This window comes from Glossina fuscipes, unplaced genomic scaffold (genome assembly GCF_014805625.2).
Source record: "Glossina fuscipes isolate IAEA_lab_2018 unplaced genomic scaffold, Yale_Gfus_2 0, whole genome shotgun sequence".
NCBI classification, from domain to species: Eukaryota; Metazoa; Arthropoda; class Insecta; order Diptera; family Glossinidae; genus Glossina; species Glossina fuscipes.
Window position 1 is genome coordinate 10,226,723 of NW_023998414.1, and position 23,358 is coordinate 10,250,080.

General features: G+C 34.4%; 3 protein-coding genes across 12 annotated transcripts; all 3 read right to left on the reverse strand.

The window, feature by feature from the left end:
- Positions 1–350: 350 nt before the first annotated feature.
- LOC119640183 (protein stoned-B) lies at positions 351–6,788 on the reverse strand. The gene is made up of 7 exons (XM_038038060.1): positions 5,017–6,788; positions 3,902–4,960; positions 3,665–3,833; positions 3,348–3,599; positions 3,109–3,290; positions 2,835–3,045; positions 351–2,737 (listed from the first exon to the last, which is right to left on the reverse strand). Exons 1-7 carry the CDS (start codon positions 6,770–6,772, stop codon positions 2,602–2,604), a joined length of 3,765 nt encoding a protein of 1,254 aa, XP_037893988.1. The 5' UTR covers positions 6,773–6,788; the 3' UTR covers positions 351–2,601.
- LOC119640248 (protein stoned-A) lies at positions 6,786–23,300 on the reverse strand. Of its 10 annotated transcripts, none has more exons than XM_038038249.1 (5): positions 10,522–10,706; positions 9,799–9,978; positions 9,678–9,729; positions 8,125–9,411; positions 6,786–8,065 (listed from the first exon to the last, which is right to left on the reverse strand). In XM_038038249.1, exons 4-5 carry the CDS (start codon positions 9,380–9,382, stop codon positions 6,798–6,800), a joined length of 2,526 nt encoding a protein of 841 aa, XP_037894177.1. In that variant the 5' UTR covers positions 9,383–9,411; positions 9,678–9,729; positions 9,799–9,978; positions 10,522–10,706; the 3' UTR covers positions 6,786–6,797. The 10 variants fall into 10 exon arrangements, with proteins under 10 accessions (XP_037894177.1, XP_037894423.1, XP_037894102.1 ...); XM_038038495.1 differs by lacking the exon at positions 9,799–9,978 and adding an exon at positions 10,215–10,225; XM_038038174.1 differs by adding an exon at positions 10,215–10,225 and having other exon boundaries at positions 9,678–9,978.
- On the reverse strand, positions 13,094–15,953 carry LOC119640724 (alpha-(1,3)-fucosyltransferase C). The gene is made up of 2 exons (XM_038038967.1): positions 14,987–15,953; positions 13,094–14,900 (listed from the first exon to the last, which is right to left on the reverse strand). Exons 1-2 carry the CDS (start codon positions 15,769–15,771, stop codon positions 14,462–14,464), a joined length of 1,224 nt encoding a protein of 407 aa, XP_037894895.1. The 5' UTR covers positions 15,772–15,953; the 3' UTR covers positions 13,094–14,461.
- Positions 23,301–23,358: the final 58 nt, after the last annotated feature.

Sequence of the window (23,358 nt, forward strand, 5' to 3'; positions counted from 1 at the left end):
CAACGATTTACTTAAATTCGTTTCACAGTAATTAACATTCAAAGTTTGGTAATTAATTTTTTTATTTTTTTATTTTTTTTTTTTATTTCTAATTTGTTTCGTTTTATTTTCATTGTTGTTATTTATTATATTAATAGTGTAGGCCTTTGAATTTTTATACCATTTATTTTTTTATTATAAATTTTTTTTAATACTATACAAATTCAATTAGGAAAAATATATTTCAAAAATAATTTCGAAACTTTTAAATTGAAGCATATTACTTTTTTTTTACGTGCAGAACAGTTGTCGCTGTTAAAATAAGTTTAGAAATTAATAATCCGGGACTGATGGCAGGCGATCATAAAAATATTTTAAAATTTTAATTACTATAATCGTAGACTTGTTAGCAGTAAAAAACTTTCAAAAATATTTTTTATAAAGTTTTTAAAAATATTGCTTTGTTTCTTCTGAAAAACTATGTCCATCCAAAGATATTGTCTACAACATATCGATCCTATTTTTGTCTACAAATATGGTATACATTTATAAAATTAAAAAATTAAAAATTAATAAATATGACGTTTACGGCGCGAATGCATAGTTTACTGTCAAATCGAAGATAATCATGTCGAAACAACATATAACACCGTATCTTCTCTTTTCTCATGGTGCAATGATTTTTTTTTTTTTTTTTTGGTGCATTATTTTAATGAAAATATGTAAATTTCTTAAGAAAATGAAACGTAAATTTTCTACGTTTTTTTTTAGAAAAAGCACAGAAAGAGCACAGAAAACAAGAGCACCAAGATGGACAGACGAACGAGTGGAAGAAAAGATAGTTTGACACGCGGACAGACAAGCTCATGCTTAATAAAAGCTTAATGCGCCCAAGAGAGATGTCAAAAACATGTATAAAATAGTCATGATTCTGATCATGAAATGAAGAAAAAGAAAGAGATAGGGAGTAACCGCAGTCCAGTGGGTGTTGTGCCTTTGTATGTTTGCTTGAGCGCGCTGAGATGCGAGCTCGAATGATTTTTATCATCGTCGGCTACACATGCGAAACTTGAAATTAAACAATTGAGTCAAATTTTAGAATTATATCTTACAAGACCGAATTATGTCTGGAAATTCCGATATCAGATAAAAGATGGACAAATAATAGTCGTATAATGTCGTTATTACTTGCTTGCTTAGATCTCTTGGGGTATATGTCTGTTCTTTAAAAGTCATTTGTTATAATTACTACAACGTATTCCCTCGGATAGTGGGCACGAAACCTAATGAGAGTAACCTCAAGTTTGCGATAATTGTTCGATCTCATAGTCCTAGACAGACAGAGAGTGAGAGAGAGCTATTTAAAGTTTCTTAAAATATTTGTAAAAAAAACTAGTTGAGAATCGTGAATGGTTGCAAATCTTTTCACAAACAAAGCAAAGTTGTTTACTAAAACCCTTTTGTGCAACAAGCAAATTCAAAACATGAATTAGAAGAATTGAAAATTGAAATTTTGTTAAAATCAAGTTTTACGATTCGTATTATTGTGATGGTTTGTATGTATATTACGTTAGATTAGAAATTTTAAGGAATTTTTCTTTGTTTTCTTTTTTTTTTTTTTTGCATGTGTTTTTTACTTTTTCTGCCGGTTTTCTAACTTATGTAGCATTTTTTAAATTGTTCTGCATATTGCACTAGTATAAGTTGTTTTCGTTACAGCGTGTTTTCTCATGTTGTTGTGTTATTGTAATAATATAACTACATGCCGTGTCTTGATATTGATATAACAATAAATTTTATGATCGTTAATGTTATCTGTATGTGTGTGTGTGTGTGTGTGTGTGTGTGTATGTGATTTATGATTAAAAATAAAATGTCGTCTCTTTCTCGCTATATGAACAATAAATTGAATTTAGTTTTATTATTACTTTATAGTAGTGTTATTATTTTCTTTTTTCTTTTTCAACGCGCACACACACACATACACACACGATAAGAATTTAATTTACGTGATAATGTAAGTGTTTAAGTGTAGTTTATATATATATTTTTGTTATGAAGTCCTTTAAACACTTGATACCTATGATAATTTTTGTTTTTTTTTTTTTTTTTTTTTTGTTTTTAAATTATTTTTGTGTAATTTTTCGTTCACCTATCTTTGGCTTGGCTCTTGCAATGCAAGTTTAAGACATAATCTTATGTTATTGTCAACTAATATATGTACGTACGTTTAAATATACACAATGTGCCGCTACAATGAATGCCGCAAACAAACTGCGCTATGCCTTAAATATCTTTCATATCTTAATTCAGCAGCAACTTAGGTATCGGTGAGATTAATAATTTTAATATAATGGGTGTTTAAATATTAATTATGATAACGTTTTATATTATATATAATATATAATAGTAGTTTTCATGTATTAGAACTTTGTTGTGACCGTTTTTAATATTTATAGGTATATGTTTATATAATTATATGTGTACGTTTATAAGCTTAATTAAATTTTAATTTCTATAGTGAGACGTAAATATGTATATATGGATTTTATATGTATTTTCTTTATGTTCTAAACGACTTGCGACTTGGAATGATATACTAAATGTTTCTTAACTTAAAATTTAATTGGAATCTGTATCTGAGTCACTAGGGGGTACGGGAGAGGCGACTGGTTTTGCAGCGGGCTCTTCACGTATTGGTCTAGTTGCGGCCAAATACGCATTAGTGGCCTCTCCATGCGTAGTTTCAATGCCCACCCTAAATAAAATGTACCAAAATTAAACAACTGTCCTACGGTATACATATATATATATATATATATATACGGTATACATATATAAAGATATTTACTTACTTGTATTCATGGCGAGCTAAATACCGTACGTATTTTTCGGGTGGCTCATCAGCTTCAGAATCCTGAACACTTACAGAACGAACTGTCGTATGAGAGACTTGTGTTGCCGGCATAGTAAACTCCACGAATGCGTTTGGTGCCAACTCACTCGGTATCTGATCATAAGAAGTCAAAGCCATACGGCATATTAATTGATGAGTGGTGTAGGCACCTAATTAAGAGTAAATTATGATAAGCTTTCAAATTCATACGCTTCATAAGTACAATTACTTGCCTTGTCCCTCTTTCGGTAGACGCGGACAGCGCCACACAATTGCTCGATGATGATGTTCATACTTGGCCTGACCCGAAGTAACTTCTATCAGTGATTCCTGTAGAGTATCAACTGCTCCTAGAATTCTTTCAATACCTTTAATTTTTCCAGTTCTTCTGTGAGCCGATTTTACTGATCCGTATCTTTAGAAAAATGTTATTGTCCTCTTAAGCAATATTTATTATTTTATAACCATTTACCGAAAATGTTTTTCAACTCTAAACAAATATATCCAACATTCAGGTATAGGAAATCTGACAGAAACATCCTCACAAGGTATTTGCCCAAGCTTTCGAGAGGTAAATCCCGGTACCAAAATATCAGCTCTTAATTCAACCTTATTGCCCGTCACTATCCAAGTTGCTTTCAATTGTAAAGGAAGTTCACGATTTTTAGGTGGTCGCACACGAAAACGTAGTAATTCTATGTAATTGGCATCAGGAGGTTGAAATCTTCTCCGTTACATATAAAAAGCAAAATTTAAAAATATTTCTAAAAATAATTCACATTAATGTACCTAATTAAACGTGACCTTTCATATTCCTCTTGATTGACTACACTATGAAATTCCACTGCTTCCAAACGTATCCACTCTTCGGTAGCGACTGGTATAATATCATGACGACCTACAACTTCCTTACCTTGACGCCACATATCATTTACACCCAATTCGATAGTTGGCATACCTAAATACAACAAAAGTATAACAGGAATTGTCATATTCTACGCTTATAAGCGTTAAAGCTCGTCTTACCCGACAAAAAAGCTAAAAAGAAAAGTCTAACTCGTGCAATTTGTTTTAAAATTTTTCCATCTGCATCTTGATCGACAATTATTTCATCGACTGCTGTGACTTGTACTTCTTCCATTTTATAAGTTAAAGCACGTTCTCGTAAAGCGGGCAGTCGGAAAAGAGCTTCTTCTATACACACCGAAAACTGTTTCATATCTTCATAGTTCATAGAACCAATTTTAAAGAGTTGCGATGACTGTGGTGCATGTTCAACGGGAAGTCCCAATTTCTTTAGATCGCTACCAAATTCTTTAACACCTTCATAATCACCAGCTATAGCATATTGTGCAAATTTTGTGAGTTTATTTGTTATCCGCTCGGCTTTGGTCACTTGTCCAGGTCGAACACCAGGACGTTCTTTGTAAAATATATATTGCAGCTTCATTGTAAAAATTTTTCCAAATTGATCATACTGCTGAGCTCCTATTTCAGATACTGAATATGACGGTTGTAATGGCAACTCTTGAAAGGGCTGCTTATCAGAAGCTTGATTAAAAAGTTGCACGACTGGTACATCGTTTTGCATGACCAAACGTACAAAGATTTTTTTCCAAAAGCGTTGGCCAGTTATTTTTTTCTTGTTCGGTTGCCTCAGTTGCATTTCCCAACCAGGACCAACATAGTTAAGGCGTGGAAAATCTTCTAGGGGTTGCGAAACATCTTCGTCGAAGAGTGGTGTTTGAGGGGTTTCTTGTGAATCTGTGCGTTGCATTGATTGCTCAGTGGGTTGAGGAGGTGCCGGAAAGCCGGTATCTTCGAAAGGATTTACCACTGATGCTGTTTCATCAATGTGTTGGCCAGCGGCGATGCGTGTCGGCGGTGGAGGAGCTAATTGAGGCGCAACGACAGCAGACCCTTCCGTTTTTGGTCGAATAACAACGTTGAAATCTTTTTCTACTGATTCCACGGACTCAGAACGCACGGGAGCTTGCAAAGCATAAAAGTCATCATCCTCATTTCCAAACCCATCCGTTGCATCTGCAGCGGCGTTGGGCGTTCCAAATGCGCTATCACCCCAAGCTGAGAAAAATTATTTTTATTTGTGTTACTTGTTCATAAAAATTCAAAGAACTTACCGTCTACTGTAGGTGTCACAGCTCCAGAACCACCAAAACCATCTAAAATGCTGACATTATCTTTTTTGACAGATTCAAATTTCGCAGCGAAAGCATCAAATTCATCTGGCTCTGCAAATATATTGGTTTCATACGAAGCAATAGGTTCTTCGGAAGTTGGCTCCTCGTCAGCTGCAAATATATTGATCGTTGAAAGAGCTGGCACGTCAGTTTCTACAGGTGTTGAAAATATGTTTTCTATCACATTTGTCGGTTGAGAATCATCAACCGCAAATATATTAGCAACTGCTTCAGCTTGCGGATACGTTTCTTCTTCTTCATCTGGACTTGCAAATGGATTGGCTGAGTCACCATCACTAGCAGGTGCAAAATCAAAACCGGTATCCATTTTCTCTGCTGCTTGTTCTGCTTCTGTCTCATTTACAGCAATATCAGAAAATGCTTCTTGTAATGATTCCTGCTCAGCTTGTTCAATTGCGGTCTCAGTTGGGGGACTTTGATCCGATTCCACCGTTGGGGCTATTTGAGCTTGTACAGATATATCATCTTCATCTCCAGGCGGACTAGGTTCTGTTTCTATTACTACTGACGGAACTTTTGATGCAGGTTCAGCCTCGTCTTCATCGTCGGATCTAGGTAAGTCTTCAACAGTCGTTATTTCAATGTCAGGTGTAGGTGCTCTTTGTTTACTGGACAGTTCTTGTGGAGCAATTTTATTCTTATTTGCCGCTGGAGGTTCACTAGTTATGTTATGCGTTGTTTCATCAGGGCGGGTTAGAACCGAGTTAAATATTGGCTCTTCAACTTTCTCTGCTTCTGGTTCTGATGTAATAGCAGTTTCAGTTGCCGGTGTTGAATCCAGGATTATATCATCACTTAGCAAATCAGGTTTAGTGGTTGGTTGTGTTGGTTTATCAAATAGACTTAAAATATCCTCTTTGGTTTTTGGGGGTGGTGGCTTAGGAGGCTTCACAGCACCAAACATATCGAAAAGATCTTCAGGGTCGGCTGCAGTCGTTGTTGTTGCTGTTGGCTGCGTAGGAGGAGCAGGCCGTTGAGGCGGCTGTTGACTAACAGTTGCTGGCGGTGCTGGTCTAGGCGGAACTGGTCTGGGAGGTGGAGGTCGGGGAGGCTGATGTTTGGCTGACGAAGGCATAGGTGCTGCGCCATGTATGTTAGGAATACCTGTGGGCACACCGAAGGGATTATCATTAATGTTACCAACAACTATTAAATCAATGTCAAATCCTTGCACATTTGTCGAGGAACCATCTTCAGACATATCTAGGAGATCGGCCAAACCACTATCTGGCGTTGGACTAGGCGAGTGCAGATCTCTCATAGATACCGGGCTAGGAGAGCGCGTTGCTGGTATACGTCCTAGCAACTCTGAGCTAGTCTCTTCTAACTGACTCGATACCGTGTTAATAAGTTCCTGAGTTTTGGGAGGCACAGGTCGAGAAGGAGGTGCCTTTTTTGTATCCTCTTCCTCATCTGCCGTTGATTTTACACTTAAAGCATCGTCCTCAGCTTCAATAGTGGTACCGAAAAAACTCATGGCAGCGTCATATTCGCCGCTAGTTTGTTGCTCCGGCTGTTCCTCCGGTTCATTTCCAAACGCAAAAGGATTGCAGGCTTCTCCAGAAAAAGGATTATCATCAGCTGTTATATCTTCATTACCTTGGATCAAAAATGGGTTTATACTTGCGTCGTCCACACCCACTAGCTCATCATCCATTAAAAAAGGGTTTGCCATTTTGATTCACTTTAAGTTTTGGTGTTTAATTATTTATAAGCTCACTCTCAAGTAGTTTAATTTCGGTTTCACCTGGAGCTAAGTTTTCAGCTATAGACGTATCAAATGGATCAATATCTTCGGGAACTGTAATTTTCTTGTGAGGCAATTGAGGGGTAAGAACTTTATCACCTAAGCCTAGTTCTTGGGCGTCAGAGTCTGTATCTAGCACACTCTCCGATTTATTGGACTGTTTTTGCGGCAATAATTCACTTTCTAAAAGCTTCAGTTCAGCTTTTCCTGGTTGTATATTGGCCGCTATTGAAGTATCAAACGGATCTGCAATATCTTTGGAAGAGCTGGGCAAGTCCTTATTTTCTTGAGCAGGAGTTAGTACTTTGGCGGAAATGTTTTCTTTCACAGACAGTAAATCTTCAGCAGGTACGGGTGTAGGCGGAGCTCGTGGATCAAAGTCGGGATCCGACAAGCTATGCTTAAGTGTTGGCTTTGACAGTAAATCGTCCTCTAAATGCTTTAATTCAATGTCGGTAGGTTTAACTTCCGGTACGTAGGACGTGTCGAATGGATCCGATTGTTCCTTTTCTACAATAGAAGGAGCGGCTGGAGCGTAATAAGGAGTGAGAGGCTTTTTATTGCTTGCACCGTCAGCACCACCCAGCAAATCCTGACTAGGAATTAAAAATCCAACTGTCTTTGATTGCAAATTTAAGCTTAATGAGGATTTGCGACGTGCAGGATCAAAGTCTGTATCAGTATTAACTTGAACAGCCGGTACATTCGCTGCGGGTTCTTGTTTAGGCTCCTCTGCTCTAGGATCGAAATCTGGATCACTTAACGAATGCTTCAAACTATTCTCATTTAATAATTCTCGTTCAATAAACTTCAGTTCAGTTTCTTTTGGTTGAACTATGCTTACAATAGCAGAAGTATCGAAAGGATCGAAATCCTCTGATTCAATGTCTCTCTCTTGGATAGAGGGTATAATAGGAGAAGGACCAACTCTTGATAAGTCTGTATTACTGCCACCTAATAAATCGCGTACGGGTTGCGATAGATAATTAATAGAAGGAGGAGGAGGCTTTACTGGTGGTCCAACTTTTTCCTCAGCCCTAGGATCAAAATCGTCGTCTTCTTCTAAAACAGTAGTCTTTTTAATAACTTGTTCGGCGTAAGATGTGTTAAAAGGGTCGTCGTCTTGATTGCCTTCTTCGTCGTCGCTTATATAGACAGCCCCTTCAACCAAATGAGGACCAGTTTTTGGCCTCTCAGGTGGTGGCGGCCGTGCAGGTTTATCTACATTAAAAAATTATAACTATGACAATCTGAAAACTGAAGTACGTTCCATTGCTTACCTTTGTTGTCTAATTCTTCCTGTAATGGTTCCTGCTCAAATTCAGCCCAGTCAGCATCAATAACATCTGCAAGAACTTCGGCTTTTGGCACAGGAATTTCAGTTATAACTTTAATCTCTTCCTTTTTATTTAAAGATTCGGCAGCTAATTCTGCAAATTCGTCATCATCATCATCTTTTAAGACATCAAATTCTGATAGATCTAATTTAGCTGTTTCACTTTCAACTTCCTTTTCTTCTTCGTCCGATTGGGGTTTTTTTGGTTGAATAAAATTCAAATGCAATGAAACACTTAAATCGATAGGAGCTTCTGGTTCTGGTACATCATCAACCAGTTCATCGAAAAGATTCTTTTGTGGCTCTGGCGCTAAAAGATCTTCTTCGGCATCCGCTAAATCTACACTTTCGCTAAGCAATAAATTTTTGATGCCTTTGCGCAACTTACGCTTGGGCTTAGCAAGCTCTAAAGCTTTTTCGCGTTCTACGCGACCAGAAAGAACTTCTACTGCCGCGCCAAGGCTTACGAGTTTCTTATTGCCTTTGGCTTTATCCGCACCAACTATAACTTTTTCAGCGTACGTAGTATCGAATGGATCTGGTCCAGTATCAACTTCAAGTACAGGAGAATCTGGAACAACAGCAAGTTGAACTTCACCACTAGTTATTGCATCAATGTAATCTGTTATGAAAATATCATCAACCTCAGCCTCGTTTTCACCCTCCGATTCGGAAAGCTCAACTACAGCTTCGGCGAGCTTATCACGTTGGGCTTCTAATTCAGCAGCTTTGCGTTTCTCTTCTTCAATACGTTCGGCTTCACGGCGTGCCGCCTCCTCCTCTTCAAGGCGTTTCTTCTCAGCCGCTGAAGGTAAACGTTGATAAAACGATTCTTTTTTAATGCGATCTAATTCGTCCTGAGTCTTATGTAATATAGTATCAACGCCACTAGTAAGAGCTTTAAATTTAGCCCACTCCTCGTCTCCTGTACCGGGTTCGATTTCCTCTGCTGTAACTTCAGATGTGGTAGCTTCTTCCGTTAAGCCAGAAGTCGAAGCAGTATTTGATGTTGCAGCTGTTGGTGCTAAACCTTCAACATCTGATGCTGCATCGGAGTCACCAGCATCTGATTTAGCAACAGCAGCCTCCTGCTTGGCCTTTAATTGGCGTTTATATTCTTCAAGTTCTTCTTCAGTAAAAAGTTCTTGATCCTTTTTCGACTTCTTCTTTTTCTTCTTTAAACCTTTTGGTAACTTAAGCATTCTCTAATAGCGGAGACATCGAGATCGGTCTGAAAATATTGCAACGTACAAATGCATATACTAAATATTTGCCAAATGACTAAGTACATAGGCAAAAAGATAAAAATGGGAGTTCGGGGAAATTAAAAAAGCTGTCTACACGTTTGTTATATTAGTAAGAATATGTCCTTTGAAAGAATTATTGGATGACGCATTCTATAAGAAGCATTTAAGTATGCTTGACGAATGTTTATATAATGAACAAATATATTGAAGGGGAAGGGGAAAACACAAGGTTTACATTTAGTTAACTCACCAATTTCTTACTAGCTCCGAAATCATACCTTACGTGCATGCAACATCCATATCTTGAGTGGTATTAGCAATTAAGAAGAATAATATCAATAGATTCTTAAGCATAATTCATAAATACATACATTCATGTACATACAACAAGTACATCTATTTCATCAGATGGTATATTTCAATGCTTAGCATGTGCTTTGCTTTTACCGTCACTACTATTGCAATTACAAATATCACCAACAAAACATATACAGCACATACACATTGCTTACAATTGCTGTCATTTGAGATTGTAAAATAAATTTAGGAGGCTAAAAATGAAATTGAAAGAGAGCAAAAGAGCGAGAGAGAGCGAAATAAATGTACACTCATATATAAATGCAATGTGTACGTAGGTAGGTAGGCAACGGTATACAGTTAAAGTTAACAAAAAGCACACTTATAATACACTTGGCACAAAAATGACAGGCAGTTAGCCAGCAGATACAGGAAAATCTATATTCTGTGACATTAATGGGAAAAATCGATTCCGTTAATGTTCACTTACTCAGTGTATAGCTAAAAAAAAAAAACGGTTATAATTTCACAAAATTTGCTTGAATTAATTTGCTGATCAAGAAAAGATTCCGTTTTAATAATAATAAAGAAAAAATCAAAAAAATTAAATCATTTTCTCTTTAGATCTTCTATAGACAAACAAAATCATTAGATGTTCTATAGAAAAACCGAAATTTCCTTTGGCAAGCAAGAGACAAAGGAAAAAATTTTCCAAATTAGAAATAAATTTTTTCCTTTTTTCAATATTATTCCCTTTTACTATTTGTTGTATCAATAAAATTTGCTATTAAACTTACGCCTCTATTCGTTTAAAAGTCAAAGGTTTATAATTTCTTTTAGAATAATTTTGAAAGAAAAAAAATTTTTTTTTTTATTTTTTATTTTTTTATATTTTATACAACATACACACGCACACTATTATTTTAAATAGCACGTATGAATTATCGGAAAAACCAACACTGAATGAAGAAAATTTGTTAAATTATTCCCTTAGCTTTTGTGTTTCGCACACAACTGAAAAGTCCTTACACAAAAAGCTTAACACATCGCTAAAGCTTTTTTCTTTTCTGACCTTTATTCTCGCTAACAAAAAAAGAAAAATGGCAGTTAAATCTCTCTGTTGACATTTGTTGCTAACTTTTTTCATCAATAAACTACCCTCATACGCCAGTATTGAAATTGTATTTATTATGACTCCTGACATTTGCAAGAGGCTACTGTGCTATGCTTACGGATTGAATGCGCAAACTCTACACTTGTGTTAAATGTTAAGAAATATATATAAGAGACGATAAGGATAAATGTCAAAAGAGAAAAATGTTAAAATTTTTAAATGTGTTTTAGCGGTCGCTTATTCTGTCCCTCCCTTTATACTATTTTCTAGTGATAGGAAACGAAAAATTTTCAAAAACAATTTCAAAAACATCTACAAATGCAATAGCGTATAATCTATCATATATAAGGAATGAGAGCAGTATGTTTATTGATCACATATAACAGACATCCTAAACATTTTCCAGTCACCGCTTAGCAGTTGTAAATTACTTATAGCGATCTGCGAGTTATCATCGGTCATCTATTAAAGATTCACGATAGCCTCTGACTAATTGTGGCTTACTCATAATCATCCACATTCTTTCGTAGACCAAGTTACTTCAATGGTTCATTAGTCGTCACTTGAGAGTCATTTCACCTCATTTCTTATACTCTACAGCACTTATGGGATGTATTAAGTTTGTAAGGATATATGCAAGACACTGGAGGAATTGAGAGGGATTTATCTTTTGGTTGATTCAAAACCATTATACCCTACCCCTTGTGATACATTTAGGGTATAGCAGATATTAGACTATGCGAATGCAGCCAAAATCTAGAATGACTTAAGACCAAGTTATATTTCATTATGTCAATCGTTTCGGAATTAATTTTTTAATCGATTTAAACTCTTTCCTGCCCTTCGGTCTCTTTAACGCCTCTTCAGGTATTTGTTTGTTGAACGTATAACGCGCAACATTCGAGACAATTTGCGAAATTTCGCATACACTGGTATTCTATGGCCAAGAAATTACGCTATTGAAAATATATTTGACCGAACTATTATCGCGATAATTTCTCATGTAAAGTTGTAGACGTCTTTGTACAAGAAATACTTTGCTAATTTTCAAAATTTCTTGATAAAAATTGCTACGCAATCATATTCCGGCATATCAAATTGAAAAATCTGAATTAGATAGATAGCCCAATTTCAAATTTTTGGGTGTGAACGAATATTATGGTTCTCACGAGAAGTAATTTTTAATGTAACAACAAATAAAAGCCCTACAGCGCATCGTAGTCCGTCATTAACTATCACCCTACAGATATGCATATAACGACTATTCAAAATAATACGTTGTGTGGGAAGCAGTCCGTTCCGAACCGTTCCCAAAAGCCCTTGTCTTTGGCCCCAAAACACGTCATAGTATGTATAAAATTTCGTAAATATATCTCAAAAAATGCGGCCTTCAGATTAAAGAAGAGTAGACGGACAGACGGACGGAAAAGTTGAGACCAGAAATTAATTCTAAATCGATGGATATAACAAAAAGTGGACTGTATCTCAAGTCCTTCTGAGTGTTTCATACATCGGCAAATACTTCGTGGACCCTTGTACCACAAGTAATGTAGGGTATAAAAAATCGAATTTTTATTATTTAATGATGACAATTGTTTCAATTGGCATAATAATTAACTGTACCAAGCTTGGATCATATAAATCTATTTTTTAGATCCCGCCATAAGGGCATCGATTTGAAGTATGCCTTTATGCAACAAGAAAGTCTTCTAACGTAAATAAATGAAGAAGAAAAAAATCTCTGATAAGAGAAATAAATTTGCTATCGATTCCAAATTTAGATCACATCATCCCACGTTTTGGTCCTGCCGAAAAAATTCCCATTTTTTGAAATTACTAGCTCTTTATATGAAATTCTTCTCACCTATATAAAGATAGATTAGTGATTAAAAGGATTTTTATAGAGATAAAAACGTATACAAGCGCCTATGCCCCGGCAGCTAAATTGATTACAACTATAGTATTACTATTCGTAGAGGATATCCACCTCATAAACTTGAGTTTTTATTGAAATTATTATTATTATTATTGTTATTTATTTAAACCAAAAGAATAAATACTAGGACTAAAAGTAGGATGAGCACTAACAACTAAGACTACCAGATCTTCTTCTTTTTTTTTTTTTTTTTTTTTTTAAATTTGATGATTTATTATTTTAGCAGCTTTAATAAAGCTAAAAATTTTATTGATATTGTGCTCAAAAGGTTTTCTGAAGATGTCCATAGTGTTAGATACTCTGAAAACTAGGCCTCGAATTTTAGAAAGGTTTCGGTATTCACCAAGTGTTATATATGTGTAATCGTAAGACGTTGTCCACAGTCACATGTCGGAGGAGTAGAATTCTTAAAGATCCATTAAGGTGTTGCAATGGTATGCCCAAGTCGGATTTTTGCAAATGTTTTGATCTTGATTTTGCCGACGGTTGCGATTGACATTTGTGAGTTAGGCTTTTTAGGCGAAATGATATTCTTATTAAAAATAATAGGAACTTGGACCTAATATTTTCTAATGTGCTGGAATTCTCGGATGGTCGTTGTTCGCATTTCTCCTTAACCTGAGAATTCTCATCATACGTTACTTAATGCATCAATACAATCAAACGGCGGTGAAGTCTAATCTGGCAAGGCCATCCAACTCAAGTCTTGGAGAGCCAAGGTATGATTTTAATAAATCGGATTTCACCCTATTTAAAAAATTAGTAGCAACTATTAACCGAGATCACGATATCATTTTCGAGGCGGCAGTTATTTGCAACAGAATATTTTATGGGCTGATTTAGGTTGGCCAATGTGGACTCTTTACTGGATCCAAATGCCTTGTTTGAGCATAAGTTTCGGTTCAATCAAGTCGCCATGTAAACACGACGTTAACAATACTATTGATTATGTTTTCTACGTCTACCAGAAGGACTTGAAATAGATCCACCTTTTATTATGCCAATCTAGGCTTGTCTGTCCATTTTTCCGCACTGATGTGTTTCGGCTCAAAGACGAACGCACTTTTTCGACAACTTGCTGTATACTCTGTCATTTCTAAAAGGCATTATATTAAGACCTTCCAGGTTTGATATTGTACATAAGAGTCGGCCGTGGCCCCGTACAGTGTTTCTAAATCAGCTAGGAAACATATATGATTTCTATTTGATCGAAGCCTTTATTGCCGACAGTAGATTATTGCAAAAATTGTCGACTTTCCCTTTGACCAAAATCGACTTGTTAATAATTTTCATCTACAGAATTGATCCAAGAGCATATACAAACTCTATAGTTTACAAGTTTGTAAATTCGACCATAAAAGAGATGGTGAAATGGATTCCTACCAAGCTCACTATGATCTCTTTTCCAAAAAAGTATAAAAAAATAACAAAAAAGTCATCAACTTTAATATACTTCTGCTGCCCTTTCGAAAAAAAAAAAAATAAATAAATAAATAAAACTCTATGAAGATACATAGAGTTGTTATGTTATCGCTTCATTTGCTTCGGATTAATATCTTGAATTTGGACATATTATACTTATTTGATTTATTATATATAAAGGAAAAGATAGAACAAATTTAATTAAATAACTTAAGCTCTATATAACGATAACACTTACAATATTAGTTACAAGTTATGTTATATTTTAGAATTTAATACGCATCTTAAAGCGACACATGTTGCCCAACCACCATTTTTCAATATTTTCGTAAATTTGGGTTTTCAAATGATAATTGGGCTCATGCAGTTTCTTACATATATCACAAAATGGCGAATAATTGATGAGCTTATAATAGTGACGCCACCAAAAATAGCGCATATAAGCATCAGGTTTCTGTGACAGGTACAATAAGTAGTCGGCCAAAGCTTTTGGATTTTCAAAATCTTCAGCGTTAATATATGAATGAGGAGGCGCGAAACGTGTATAATTGGCACCACCATAGACCACCGGTATAACGTTATATTCCATAATATTATAGAGCTTTTCGGTAACGTAATCGACGCATACAGAATTCTCGAATGAGAAATAAAATTTATATTTTTCATCAAGTAAACGATTACAGTCAGTTGAACTGCGCGGACAACTACAATTAAATTGAACAAAATCATTGTGATTAGAAGAAAATAAATTGATATTAACAAAAAAAAAAAAGCGTAAAACTCTTATTACCTGTAGTTACCACATTTCCCATAAATATCTATGTCGATGTATTGTTGCAATTGTTTGATCAATTCTTCTCGTTCCGATAAAGTCTTGCAATGCGAGACGAACCATGCCGAAAATTTGACTTTTTGCGGCCACAATCTCTTTAAAAAGTCATCATCATTTTCATGTACAAATTGTTTACGCCATTGCGGGAATTCAGCGGGAGCGACACGCATTTCAGTCTCTTTATCCATTATCCATTTATAAGGCCATAATATATCGGAATCCAAGCGATAAGTCATAGTTAAATTATAAAAACCATTTTCGTTTCGTAAAATGTGTTTAGTCTCTGCTGGTGGTTCCATTAAAGCGAATATATATAATTGTTTTGATGATCTGCGAGAAGGCACCGATTTTATAATGGAACGTGGTTGTGCGACATGAAACACCACAGCGTCATACAATTCTAATGCGGGTAAATATTCTCTACGATTCGTTATCATACATTCATAGACAGGACACTTAAGTTGATTACGTAAATGGGACGGAATTAAATCATCTTTGCGTAAACTCCAGCGCGAATCTCCGAAAAAATCATTCCATAATAATATGATAGGAGTTCGCGTTTGGATTGAGCCATCAGCATTATTATTATTGTTATTATTATTGTTGGCATAACTCCGCACCAAGTGATATTGATAGAATTCAGGCAAAATGTAGTCAATATATATGCAAATTGATAGACCAACGAAAACTAATAGACACAAAATTATTATGAGTTTCGGTTTTTTGCACTGATATATGATCATTAGTTATTGTTTCTTTATATTATACTCTCTTTTTAATTGATAACAACAAATTATCCGTTTTTAACCATTAGTTTATGTATCCAGGCAATAACTAATAAGTTACAAATCGATCGATCCAATCCTATTGACTAGAATTAATTAACTTTCACATGAGTGCAGTGCTTCTCTTTTTTCCCCCCGCCCCCCCCCCCCCCCCCTTTCAAAAAGTATTTAATGAAGAATTGATGATAGTGTTTAAAGCTTCTTCTGTGCGCTCCCATTATCTATTGAACAATTATTGGCGCTCATATATATGCACTTACACTGCCTGATGCATAAGTACGCATATAAATGCAACTTGTGACCAACTTTCATGACTCAGACAATGATTTTGTATACTCATTATTGTTATCTTATCTATGATAATAATACGTTGTTGGTGGTGGTGTCGCTGTTATATTTTATTGCTGTATATTGCTGTTGTGCGATTTCCATTGATATCAGCCATTCAAAATCCGATAAAAGCAGTTGTTCTGCTATATTGCTTATCGCAATCTTTATTAAAGATAAACAAAAGTAAAATTTTTTTATCAATACCTTGATATATATAAAGAATAAGATTAGTAGAGATTTTTGTTTTACTATACAAATTACATATTCAAACTGTAGTATAAGAAATATTCAATAAAATAAAGGATTGCTATATTATGGGGAGTGGTGGAAAGAGTGAATCGATCCAAGGTATTTTCAAGAGCATTCATCCTTGCGTCTATGTAACGTCAGTGTAACGAATTTTATCATAATATCTGGACCATTGCGATCTATAGGTTGAAAACAAAAACACACGAACAGAAAGTCAGACGGATAGACAAACTTAACAGAGACATAGAGCGGATTAATAAAATTTTGGGTCCAAATTAAAAGCTATCTGTGTGTTACACATGTCCGCCCAAATTTAGTATACCCTGTAACCCAAGTAGTGGTGGGATATAATAAAGAGAAATCACATCGCTTCAATGACAGTTCTCTGTCATAGCATAGGTAAGGACATAACAGTTCAAACAGTTCATTTTACATTACATACAGTATTCACTTATGCAATTACATTTTAATTACCTCTATAAGAAATGAATTCAAGTGTTTAACAAGCGTATAATAAACACATACACAAGTATATATATATATATATATATATATAAATGTACAAAGGACTTTATAAAGTACTGTATCGTGATACCAAAATTTTTAAAATCGACATCAATCAGTGGTAAGGTGCAATCAATATCTATTAATAGAGTCAAGCTTGCAATTCTCGAACACAGAACTCATTCCCCCACTATATCCATACTCAGAAAAACGATTACCATTAACTTATTATGATATACTAACTTCTTACCAAGGAGAAGTATTGTAATGCTATTCTACCCCATGACATTCTAAAAATATAAAACATTTTTAAATATGTTTTGGATTTTATCTTAATATCGTTTTCAATTTCAATTATAAATCGAAACAAAAGGAATTTATTACTGCAAAGAAATCGTTATTCCTTACAAAAAGCACACACATTCAAACATAAAAATAATTTTCTTTCAACAAAGACAAGTGTTATGTGATTTTCTTCAGAAAAATAAGAATAAAACTTTAGCCTAAACTGCTTAATGTACGTACGGTATGTATGATGTGTGAATAACTGCCCGCATTTCTTCCTAAGACAGAAAAGGTAAATAGTATTATGAAACAATTAATAAAAATGGGACATTGTCTATTAAAATTACCGCAACTTTTTGCAAGTTATCGTTTTAAAGCGTATCCAACATGCTTGTCGGGGACTTTGAATAGGTGTAGTTGTGCATCGGAAAATGTTATTTGCGAGAAGCTTTACTTTTCGTGATTAAACGAACGTTAACGAACCAAAGTCCTTACGAATGATGAATGGTTAACGCAATACGATATCCAAAGCCCAAATAACGATAACGCAGAGTATGCGAATCAATAACACCGACCGTATTGCGTGTTTTATTATGATTCATTTCAAACCAAATGAAATTCTCACACGAACAACAACTGAAGCAATTGATACGACAAAATAAAGCAATATATATAATACTGGGCTGCCACATAGTCAAGTAGATAAGAGTCGCGACAAGCAAGTTCATGGGTTCACAACGCACCTATTACCTATTCGGTAAAGGTATAAAATACTAAGCTACTGCCACTCTCTCTATCACTTTCCTTTTACCATCACATAGCATAGCAAACATTCCGTCACTCATGTTTAAACAAGACAAAAGGCACGATATCGCTAGTTTTCAGTATGAAGAATTGCTACCTCATGCAAGAAAACTGTTTTAGAAACTGTACGCATCTCTAGCTTGGAAAGTTTTACCTCCTCCGCCGTTATCAGCGGGTATTACTACCGATTAAAACAAATTTCAACAAATGGCTTATGGGTTGTTTCAGAACTGCTTTCATTCTGATGCCGATACCCAGATATAGATTCTCTTGTAAATCGTTTCCAAACACCAAGGTTTCTTTAGAGACGGTATTTACGAATTGCCTGAAAGATGGGCGAAATTAGTAAATACAGCTCGAGCATATTTGTCATAAATATTTGAACAAAAAAATAGGGGAAAAGACATTCTCAGACACTCTTCTATATATGCGCAACATTTTTTTTTGGTAAAATATCGCGGAGACTCTCAACAATCTTGCATAGCCTACATTTGCGACGAGATATGCTAAATTTGTGCGAACGAATGCAACACCGAAAGAAACTTTAAATACAGCTCTGCTTTATTGCATCGATCGATTCAGAATCACTTTTCGAATCAGTTTAAGTTTGTCTGTCCGTCTTCTATTTTTTTTGTTCAACCTACAAGTCGTAATTTTTGAGATAGATTGATGAAATTCGGTACATCAAAGTATTTTGGCGCAAGGACGAACGCTATTGAAAATGATCCGTAGCCGATTACTTATTCGATCATTTCCCAAATGAAGCTGTATCTTGAAAAATCGTTATATGATCAACTGTATAAATCGAAATGATGCAGTATGTTTAATGATTGGCGATCGTGGCAAACTGTAATGTTTCCATAATACAAGAGAAGATTATGATCTAGTGCTGAGTTGCTTGCCAAAACTAATTTGAGTCGTTTCTATACTAAAGTAGCAAAGAAGTAGAGTAGACAGTTGGATGATTTTGACGAAAACTTTTAAGCAGAATCGCGGACTTTTTACCAAAATTAATCAAAAATACAATCTCATGTTCTTGAATTTACTGTTGCCTTGGTACTGATCTAAGAAAAGGCGCGAAAGTGTTAATCATTTTCGCATCTATAATGCAAGAATCTCTTGCGCGCCTTTCGAAAAGAAGTGAGAACGAACCTTAAAGCCTTTTGCGCTTAGTTACGACAAACGTTAATTTTTCTTTCTTTTGTTTACTTGATTTTAGAAAGATAAATAGATACCCATGCGATTTGAATCAGAAAGAAAGAAAAATGTTTACAACTTATTCGTTTTATTCATTTACTTTACGCCTGGCCGGAAGACCATACATATAATGTAAGTGGCAGTAAAATATTATCATTCATTTTCTTGCTGATTGCCCCCTAAAAAGAATGTTTTCAGTCAGTAATCGCGATTTCAACGAGTGATGGACCCACAAAACTAGCTAAACCGAATCATCCGTTCATGCTGATCCGAACAATATTTGTTTGTATGCCTTACTCGCACCTAGCAAATCAAAAGCGCCTTCTTTAACAAAATTGTACAAAGCAATTATCCATTTATTAGCCCCTTTTATAGGGCTATTATAATAAAGCCATAATGTAAAAGAATTATTGATATAAAATTTAATAACTCCTAAGCTGATAATTGCTTGCAAAAAAAATTTAGGATGCGTGCTTATTTATATAAAGAATTTTTTTTTCAAATTTACATACAAAAATATTTACCTTTCATTACCATTGTCAGATAAAACCAGTAACAAAATTACATTCGCCTGTGATCGAAATCTTTTACACCCACCACACTTTAAAGGAAAAGAAAATGATATTTCGATACACTATACTGTTAAATGGATGTGTTCGGTTTTTTCCAATTTTTGAGCACATCGCTCATAGAATAGAAATGTAAAAATTTTAATCTCTATAACTATTTGAGAGCATGAATAATAAACAAAAATCAATTTTTTTTTTTTTGGTTTCAAAAATAGAATTGTTCTCTGTTGATAGTGCATTGTGGGCGCGTTCTTGAACTGATTCCACCGATTTTCGCTACAAACTTGCATGTAGGAACTTCCAATGTTTCTGTCAAATTTGTGGCCAAATGTCTTTATTTTTGCAACCACAAGATTATATTCAATAGACGGACATATGGACAGACATACTGTAGACAAAGTAACATTACGAAGAGACAAACAGATGGGCATGCTTAAATCGATTTAGAATTTGATGCTGATCGAGAATATATGTACGTTATAGGGTCTCAGAAACTTTCTTCCGGGGCGTTGCAACCGTTTCGACAAAAGAATGAATACTCTACACTAATACTCTATAATATTGTGCATACAATTAGAGCCGACTTTTTTCCACTTTTGTAAATGCACTACAGTAGAGCAAGCGACAAAGTTCTTATCATTGTATCTGATATGGTTTGTAAGTAATGAGTAAAAAACCAATTTTTTTCTATTTTTAGAAACACAGTTAGTCACGCAGTATGTTGTCCTGTGAACATGTTTTTGCGTGCAAGAACTTTTAATGTTTCGGCACGCATGACAACCTCGTCGAATCGACAAAAAAAAACCGTAGTTTTAACCGAAATATTTACATCAATGCAGATGATTAGTAAAATTTGTGAAACTAAAATAATTTCATCCTACACCAGCTGTGGTGTAAGATATATTGAGTTTTTGCGAATATATGTAACACCCAGAACGGCTTCAGAAAGACCCAACTTTTATTGTACCGATCGATTCACAATCACTTTCTTAATTGATCTAAACCTATACGTCCGTCTGTCCGTCTGTCTTTTATTCAACTTACAGGTTGCAATTTTTAAGATATTTTTATGAAATTTTCTTGCATTGACATAATGTTTACCCCAAGGACGAATGCTATTGAAAATGATTCACATCAGCCATAGCGAATATGAACTACATAAGTCTATATTCTTAGTTACCACTACATCTAAGGAATCTCATAAAATCTATTATAAAATTGTCTTACTGTTAGTGTTTTATAATAAATATATATTTGTTTATGACAATGAATTGACATAAAAATTAATTGAACCGAATTTGAACTATATAGATCTATTTCTTTTGGCCCCAGTTCATAAAAGATTTCTCAAGAATAATAAACCCATCAAAAACACCTTTAGTTTTATGACGAAAACTTGTCCATAGTAGCAAATTTGGCAAAAGAATTAACTATAGGGGAATTTGGATCACACACAGATCTATCTTTTAGGCCTCGAAAACTTTATGATGAACAGCCAGCCCCTAAACGGGGGGGGGCAAGGTCTTATTTCTAATTTCTTATGACAGAAAATAAAAGACAACAAAATATTTAGTGAATAAATTAGGTTAACTAAGCTTGGATAGTATTATGAGATTTTTTGGACATCTTCCAAGTAGGCCTTTGCATAAAAATAATGTGAAATTTTTGGTGTCTTTTTACAAAAACGAGTGAATAACTGTATTCGGTCGGCCTTGCCCGACTATAATGTTCTCATTCCTTTCATTTTAGTAATGCACTAACTTTTATTGTGCATTTTGAATATGTATGAGGGGCAGTTAAGAAATCGAATTTCACAAACAAAATTTCAAAAATGAAAATCTATTTTATACAGTGTATAAGAAACTTGCAACTATGTGTCCCATATATTTATTCAAAATATATGCAAACTGGATGGCGATTATTGAAAATACGCCTCAGTTTTCTCAAAAAAAAATTTGAATCATTCGATATTATTGCGTGCCGCTATATATCATTTTCTATTATTATTTTGGAATTGGAATATTTGAACCGCTTGCGAATAATTTAATATATGCTTACTAACCGCTCGCTTAACCGATTTGAATTGAAATTTCAATGAAAAGGTAAAGAGAACCCGGCATTCATATTAATCAGAAAAGCTATTTACATATATATTAAATGTAATTCAATATCTTCACTTTGCCTACATTATTTTTATAGTTTACCCTATTCGCAAACAATATGATTAACAGAATAAAATTTAGTTTTTTTGTCATTGTTGTCTGTATGGCAAACCATTACCTATGTCAGTTGGTCTATCCATTAATATAAGTGCACAATAAAATGTGTTAATCTTTAAGGCTCGATAAAGTCATTGGGGAACATAAACATGAAAATTTTATCAAGATACGTTAAATCTCTTAATCCCCAGAAATTAATTTCAAAACTCAACTCTCTTGTCGCAACTAAGTATCGTATAAAGTTTATTTAGTATTTTTACATAAATTTTTAACGAATTTAAATGCTATTTTACCTAAATTTATCTTAATCAGTAACACAATTGTATACAATATGCGAAGCTCTTAACTCTTAACTTATGGGTTTTGTTAAACCAAATGTTTTATTGTAATTATAAAATAGCTTATGACACTTGTTTTACTTCGCTTACTGTGTATGCTAAGTTTCTCATACCAATACAAGCATGTGTTTTTATGATCACGACTATATAGAAAAAGTTATATTAAATTAATCAATTCGTTTTGAGACAATAATGCAAAGTTTTATGTGCAAGCACAACATTGGAATTTAATATAAGACTGATTGGCGTACAATTCGTTCCTATTTTTCTTTTTATCTGTCCGTCCATCCACATTCAGTCAATTCGTTACGTCCGTACACTTATACTTGTCTCCGTCCGTCTGTCTATGCATTTGATCATACCATCATGGAACAATTTCTAACAATCCATTAACTTGTAAATCCATTCGTCTGTTTGTCAATTTGGCTTTCAATACATCGAATCGCCACATTATTCGACACCGTCTACAGGTCCAATCGTTCACTGGGTCGTTTGTTTGTTTCGTAAAGCCATCGGTTTACCGTTTGCCGTCTTTTATTCGAACTCGCATTAGAATCAAAAACTGCAATAGTGCGTATATGTATACATATATATATATATATATAGTGGTCAACTATTAAATCTTAGCAAGGACTCTACCCGCTTAAGAAGAAGCTAAAAGAAAAAACAACTAAAAAAAAATGATAATTAATTACATTAATATTAACCGTTATGTTAACGAAAAGTATTCAATAACACGCAAGCTTTGCAAGATATCTATTCGATTATTATCTAGATCTAGTCTAAAATACGAATATGATAGCTATTCAAAATGACGGATCTGCGAACCTTCAATGAAACAATTTCGCGATAATGATGGGTGACTAAGATTCGGCTCACGAAACGAATGCAGATTATCTTACTTGCATATTATTATTATTATAATACATGTATATATATATAAAATTACCTTAGAAAAAAATGTTTTTCTTCATCACCATATCATTCTCATTCTCCTTTTTATTTTTTTTTATTTTTCCTTCTCCTTCTCTTCGTCATATTATTTATAAA

What these genes read in the sequence shown, in the direction of transcription:
- LOC119640724 (XM_038038967.1), bottom strand. Translation starts at nt 15,771, where the DNA reads ATGATCATATATCAGTGCAAAAAACCGAAACTCATAATAATTTTGTGT. An exon ending in GGGAAATGTGGTAACTACAG is followed by an intron (nt 14,901 to 14,986) that starts GTAATAAGAGTT and finishes ATTTAATTGTAG; the next exon opens with TTGTCCGCGCAGTTCAACTG.
- LOC119640248 (XM_038038575.1), bottom strand. Translation starts at nt 9,382, where the DNA reads ATGCTTAAGTTACCAAAAGGTTTAAAGAAGAAAAAGAAGAAGTCGAAA. An exon ending in GGAAGAATTAGACAACAAAG is followed by an intron (nt 8,066 to 8,124) that starts GTAAGCAATGGA and finishes TTTTTAATGTAG; the next exon opens with ATAAACCTGCACGGCCGCCA.
- LOC119640183 (XM_038038060.1), bottom strand. Translation starts at nt 6,772, where the DNA reads ATGGCAAACCCTTTTTTAATGGATGATGAGCTAGTGGGTGTGGACGAC. An exon ending in CTTTTTAGCTTTTTTGTCGG is followed by an intron (nt 3,834 to 3,901) that starts GTAAGACGAGCT and finishes TGTTGTATTTAG; the next exon opens with GTATGCCAACTATCGAATTG. An exon ending in GAAAGGTCACGTTTAATTAG is followed by an intron (nt 3,600 to 3,664) that starts GTACATTAATGT and finishes GTAACGGAGAAG; the next exon opens with ATTTCAACCTCCTGATGCCA.